The sequence below is a fragment of the Mus caroli genome, chromosome 14, assembly GCF_900094665.2.
Source record: "Mus caroli chromosome 14, CAROLI_EIJ_v1.1, whole genome shotgun sequence".
NCBI lineage: Eukaryota > Metazoa > Chordata > Mammalia > Rodentia > Muridae > Mus > Mus caroli.
This window is the reverse complement of record NC_034583.1, coordinates 104908348-104915457: the sequence shown is the minus strand read 5'-3', so window position 1 is coordinate 104915457 and position 7110 is coordinate 104908348. Positions and strand designations below refer to the sequence as shown.

At 38.1% G+C, this 7110-nt stretch overlaps 1 protein-coding gene across 2 annotated transcripts in view; it reads right to left on the bottom strand.

Annotated features, from left to right (window-relative positions):
- Positions 1–7110, bottom strand: part of Gpc5 (glypican 5) — a 1353471-nt gene that overhangs the window by 905339 nt on the left and 441022 nt on the right. For both annotated transcript variants that reach the window (XM_021182017.1, XM_029469205.1), the window contains exon 6: positions 2852–2972. In XM_021182017.1, the coding sequence (XP_021037676.1) occupies positions 2852–2972 (121 nt within the window). The remainder of the gene's footprint in view (positions 1–2851; positions 2973–7110) is intronic.

Genomic DNA, 7110 nt, shown 5'->3' with positions numbered 1-7110 from the left:
CCATTGGGGGCCCTGAGATCCATCCAATAGCTGACTGTGAGCATCCACTTCTGTGTTTGCTAGGCCCCGGCCTAGTCTCACAAGAGACAGCTATATCTGGGTCCTTTCAGCAAAATCTTGCTAGGGTATGCAATGGTGTCAGCGTTTGGAACCTGATTATGGGATGGATCCCTGGATATGGCAGTCTCTAAATGGCCCATGCTTTCGTCACAGCTCCAAACTTTCTCTCTGTAACACCTTAAACTTTTTAAAGAAACTGTAGGACTCATCGTTGTCAGCAAAGCAAAGAACTACTGCATCAGTGGAAGTTCAAGAACCCTCTGGACCTAAACGCAATTTTCAACAATCTGTTATTTTTTTGTATGTTTAGAATGCTGAAATGTTTTGGAAGTTAAATAAAGAGTATTACATTTTTAAAACTGAAAAAAAAAGAATCATACATTTAAACCTTTATGTAAACATCAGTCATAGCTACCTGAGATCCACAAATGCAAATCTAATCATCAGTAATTTTAATAAATCATATCAGGAAGCTGAGAGCAAAAAATGTGTATAAGAAATCAATTATCTCCAGTCCAGCCTCAGTGACATTCACACCACTCAGTGCGGCCATTGTTCTTGTTTCCTGACCAGAAAGGTCCCCAGCTTAACTAATAAGAGTGGACCTCTCAGAGCCAGTAGTAAAATCATCTCAACCTAGTTTTGCTAACAACTTTATTTTGTCCAAATGTTTTCTAAGGGTGGTGGTCACTGTTGGCAATCTACAACTCTTCTCTAGGGTGGTGATAGAATCATAACGTGCTCCAGCAGCAATGCCTGCAAGAGATCACGGATTAATATTGTGAATGCGAGAGATGCTGCCCAGTGAGGGACTGGAAGCCCCCTTCGAGTTTTCTTAGATTCAGATAAATCTTAGATGAAGAGAGGGATGTAAGGGCAGCAGGCAGAGGTGAACTCCATAACAGCATAAAGTCCTCAGAACACATAGTCCTCGGCGGTGCCACATCGAGTCCCACCCATATGACTGTGGTAACTCATGGGCTGTACCCCATTACTTCTGAAGCCATTTGTTGCTTCTCATGCATGGCCCTCAGCAAAGATCATAGCATCGCTACTTTTGTACTCAAAGATAACCTTGTACCCTCACTGGGTCACTTGAAAGCCATTATAGAAGTCACTGCTTTTTTTGTTTTGCAGTACAGTGAGTTCATTACTGTTACTGCTATTCTGGTTCCTTGTCCGCTGTGCACGATAGTTTCAAACCACTTACGCTTACAAACCAATCAAAGTCACTTTGACAAGAGTAATCACTCTGACAGCTGCAGGTCTTCTTGTCTTAGTTCCTGTTGACTTGGACCTGAGTTAACATAGCTGATCCTTATCCCAGTATCATCAGGCAATATGTTGTGCGTACAGGGGACTTAAGACATGCCTATTAGACTCCACATGGACAGCCTGATAGAGTCTTTCAACCTGAGTTGTTGTTGAATCACGATGAGATTTCTGTTTTGTACCAGGAAAACTACAGTACAGTTCTCTTCAGTGATCTACACAGTCTTAATTTCCTGTACCCTAATTGACGGCTAGGACACTCAACCACAAATCCGCACACCATAGTCTTTTCCTAGGGGAAAAAATGCACAGAAGCATATAATAAAAAGTGTACTCAGCCTGTGTATGTAAGTCCCTAATATATTGATTGTGAGCCACCAGAAACTCAGGAAATAAAATAATATCCTAAGTTTTCTTGAGGCTCATTAGTTTCTCACTGAGTCTAGATCAATTTCAGCTGCAAGTGTTCTTCTTATTGCTGTGGAAATAAGAATTTCACGCAGAAGGAAATCATTTGCCAGGATGAGTTCCTGGTAAATGTGGGAGGTATAGTCACTGCTGTCTGCAAACTACTGCTTCTGAGCAACAGATCTCCAGGTGACCTCAGCCCACAGGTTACCCCTTCCTCACTGTTGCTTCAGCTACTGACACAATCGCAAGGCTTTCAGTCTCCAGACATACCTCAGCATGTGGGTCACTGGCAGCGTAGTGTAGCTGTTTCACCTTGGAGCCTAGCCTCTGAAGAAGGTGTTTGTAGCTTTAACTATGTGATGGAGTTAAGTGCACTCTCAGATGTTCTTCCGATGCTTTTGTCTTACACTTGTCTCTGCTGCCGCCAAGCAAAAGGGTGGCTGAGCTATCACAGTGTGCAAGTAGACAAGCAATGCAGGGGTCAAGTAGACAAGCAATGCAGGGGTCAATCCCTCCCGTGGGGAATGCAGCCTCTGTCCCCTCACACAGACTTTCATTGGGATTTAAGAGCTCATGAACTGAGTTCAAATAACTGTCTCTGAAAAACCTAAATGATGACAGCCATACAAGTCACTCAGATATACCTCACATGCAAATACAATTCAGAGCTATTTAGATTTTCTGTAGTATCGTACTGAAAGTGATCAATGATCTACATCAACCTCTGATTAATATGTAGATTTGTGGTCCAATATATGTTTCCTTTAGTGATCATAGTTGTCCCTGGACTTACAACTTCTTTGCTGAAGATAAATGTATCCTAAAAGATTAATTACTGAAATGGAAGAGGTAAAGAGCTGCTTGTCACAGATGCACATGGTTCACCCATACCATTAGAAATGAGTTTAAATGGTGATGACTCTACAAAGTATTTCTGGAACAGATATAAAGAAACCACTTCAAAATTCAATTTAAGTAGGATATAAAATATGCTTAGCAAAGAAATCAAATATATTAGAAAGCATTCGCATACCATTGAAAGCTGATGATAAAATAAAAATCAATCCAACAAGATAAAATAAATGTAATAAAAAAAAACTGTGCTTACCTGGATAACATGCTTCAGTTTATCAATGATCTGATTTATCACAGGATCAGTCCCTCTGACTCTGACTTCAGGATTTGCAGACTGGGCTTTGATTCCATTCCCAACCACACGCTGAGCATAGCTAATGGAGTGAAAGGAAAGAGTCATGATTTGGAGAGTGACCAGTCAGGAGCGGCTTCAGAGTTCCCGAGACACCTGGGTTCAGAATTTCATTCTCTGGGAACAGACACCAGGGCCGAGGTTCTCAGCCTATAGACCTATAAGCCACTCAGCCCTTCTACTGAGGTGACATGTTTATAGGAAAATAACAAAATACGTATTCAGCTTTTAACTGTGTTTAACAACATAATATAAAGTGTGTGAGTGAGTGGGTATGCATGCATGCGTGTGTGTGTGTGTGTGTGTGTGTGTGTGTGTGAACTTATTTTATGCAGTGTTTGGATAATCCCCAGTACAACACACACACACACACACACACACACACACACACGCATTTAGTTACACAAGTCAAAATTATTAAGTTTACAATGAAACAAAAATCCATAAAATATTTTGTATATATAGGAATATAGGAAATAATCTACATCAAGTAATATGGAAACATTAGTAATGGGATGATTTCACAGTCAGTAGATGGTAGCTGAGTATCTGCTAGCATCCCCAAATGAGAGTAATATACATCAACTTACTTCATGAAAATATTTAAATTCATCAGTCCCCAAAATATCTCAAGTGCTACTCTATTCAATACTCTGTGCCAAGAGCCTTGGTGGAAAAGGAGGTGTGAGTCTTTTTCTCACAATGCTCCTTACCAACCTTGGAAGAAAGACTGTCAATGCCAATTAAGTCTTTCATTGATGCATTCATTCAGTACATTTGACCAGATTTCAAAGTTACCTAGGAGAATCCTGACAGATAACTGCACTTGTTTTCTGGACAGTATACTGTAATTATATAAGTAAAGCAATCCCTGATACTTATATTACTGACAAGGATAACATCCCTGGAAGGAAAATGGAAAAGACGTGTGAACAACATGAACGTTTTTGAAACCAACTAATATCATTAAAGATGCATTTACTTTGGAAAATGGTTCTTTTGCTATCATTAGAACATTTTCTTATAGTTATATTTGAAAGTGTTTTATTTATTTATATTCAAAATGTTGCCCCCTCCCAGTTCCCCCTCAAGAGTTTTTGACCCCATTCCCCATCCACCTTTCCTCTGAGAGAATGCTCTCATATTCCTCCCAACCCACCACCTACTTATCCCCAACTGCATCCTCCTTCCCTGGGACATCAAGTCTCTACAGGATTAGACGCATCCTTTCCCACTGAGCTCTGTACTCAGGGCCATGAACCAGGCTATGTATTCTCTTTGGTGCCTTACTCTTTGGGAACTTTGGGGGGTCCAGGTTAGTTGATACTTATATCTTTTTATAGTGGAAAATGATGTAAGATTTTTCTCCACAAATCTCAGTAAACATTCAGGATTGTCAGCTAAACAGAGAAATAGCAGCCATCGCTGGAAGAACAATTTATACAATTTCTTCTAAAAACACAACCACAGTTAAATTAATAGAAAGCAATGCTCACACACAACTTCAATGTAGCTATTAATTCGTTCTAATTCCTATTCATTCACAGACCAGGGACAATTTTAACCAGTAGTAAGAGTGCTTGGTATTAACCTGGGGAACTTCTTGCTTTTTGATGTTTTGATTATCACAGTTTATGATACTGTGGATTAATTAAATAAGCCCAGGTAAAATTTATCAGAATTATGACTGATGAGGAATTACATTCAGCTCCTTTATTATTAAATATTTTATTTTATTTTTACTCCTCTTACTTATATAGTAAAACATTACAAATTTTAGTAAAAATTAAAATGAAATATGATTTATTGAAAGCAGGTTCTTCCTTGATTTATATGAGAAACAACAGTATGACATAAGAGCCTAATGTTTATACTACAATGGTTCAAGTGAAAAAGATTGGTGGTATCTAGTGTTGGCAAGAACACAGGATGACTAGAAATCTCTTCACTGTAGCACCTTTCAGTCTGTTCTGATGGACTTGTGATTCACTCATTCTTATTGTGGAACCATATTTCCTTCATATATGCTGCCATTTATTTGTGTGAGATAATATTAATAGTACAAAGAAAACAGTGTGATGAAATTAAACACAACTATATTAAAAAGACTGAGAAGTTACCCAGTCTAAAATAAAGGATGATGCAGGATGTACTTTATAATTTATTATATTTTGAAGAGCAAACACCTTCTAAACATTTATTGTATTTTAAAGACCGAGTCACCTTCAAAGACATCCAAGACCAGTGGCTCTCAATTGTGGGCAATGACTCCTTTTGGGATTGAGAAACCTTCTAATTGGGGTCACTAAAGACCATCAGAAAGAACAAACGTTTGTATTAAAATCCATATCAGAGGAAAAATTACAGTGACGAGGTAGCAGTGAAAATAATTTCATGGTTAGAAGGTCAGAAAAAGATGAGAAACTGTATTAAAGAATCACAGCATTTGAAGGGGTCTGCAAGCCTATAAGTGGAACAACAATATGAACTAACCAGTACCCCCAGAGTTCGTGTCTCTAGCTGCATATGTAGCAGAAGGTGACCTAGTCTGCCATCATTGGGAAGAGAGGCCCCTTGGTCTTGCAAACTTTATATGCTCCAGTACAAGGGGAACACCAGGGCCAAGAAGTGGGAGTGGGTGGGAAGGGAGGTGGGGGTGGGGAGGGTATAGGGAACTTTCAGGATAGCAGTTTAAATGTAAATATATAAAATATCTAATTGATAATAATAATAATAAAGAATTACAACATTAAGAGGGTTGGGAACCACTGCCTTAGAGAGGAACAACTGTTTATGTTCTTGACTTGGTTTTAATAAATCGAGTGCTTATTACAATGAAAAGGTATTGAGTTAAAAGGTCAGATTTGGGCACCCTACTATAAGTTATACATATATATTCTTCTGCTTTTTCTTATGGTATTTTTGAAGAAAATATTTTTTCATTAAGCAATGTGTTAAATAAACCATACACAGCAAATATATCAATGATTTATGATTGTGCATATTCATTGTACCTGATACAGTGTTACATCAGGATCTTTTCATGGGCCATGCACTGTATGGTAAGCATATTTGCCTCACTTTTTCCTATCCTTTAGGCTCCCCTTAAAGTCTGACCCTTTTGTTACACACAGAGTTTCATGTCTAACATCTTGCCATAGATTCGTGGCAAGAAGAAATATTTCCATCATCATCACTAAACAAATGATTGAGGATTCCAGTTTGATTTTAAAACCTTCCCCATAGATAAATTTAGATGCACAAATACAATTTCTAAATTAAATAAAACTCTCTAACAAATGTGTTTAATTTAATTTTGAAATTTCTATAGATTGTTTTTTTTTCTTTTCTCTGAATGTAACAGTAATGAGAACACATTTCAAGAATTCCCATGGAAGTAATTAATATGAAAAAATGACATTTCATTGAGAAGAAGAGAACAAAGCACAAAAACAGAATATTTTTTAAATATAGAAATAAAAGCCCAATCACATGTGCTGATTTCCTCTCAGCAGGAGAGGTAATGGATGCTGACAATATATTGGAATATTCACTTGAAGGATGACTTGTTCTCATCATAAAGGACAAAGGCAAATACCAGACACCTCCAAACACACACACAAACACACACACACCAAAAGACTAAATAATGATTAACACGATTTCAGTTCTCTCTGTACTAGACACTTACAGCATAAATGAAATGCCAACAAGTCTTTGTACACCATATCACTAGGAAATACTAACTTGATTGCTGACTTGACTGGCAATGCCTACTTGAAACTACTGTCATAACCTATTGACTGGCAGATTCTAATTTTGTAGAATGCAATATAATTTGATGCAGATTCATTCCAGAATTATAATATTTTGATATATAGTTACACAATTTCACATGAGAAGTCCAGAATCTGACTCTGAGATAAAAACAACAAAAGTATCAAGCACAGATGTCTTCCCCACACCCACTGGTACAGTATGCAAGGCAGCATGGTGGTTCCCGATGAGCAAGGCAAGTGGTCAGATGTTTCTCTTTATCAAAACAAAAACTGCATGGTACTGGTATAGCGACAGACAAGTAGACCAATGGAACAGAATTGAAGACCCAGAGATGAACCCACACACCTATGGTCACTTGATCTTCGACAATGGAGCTAAAA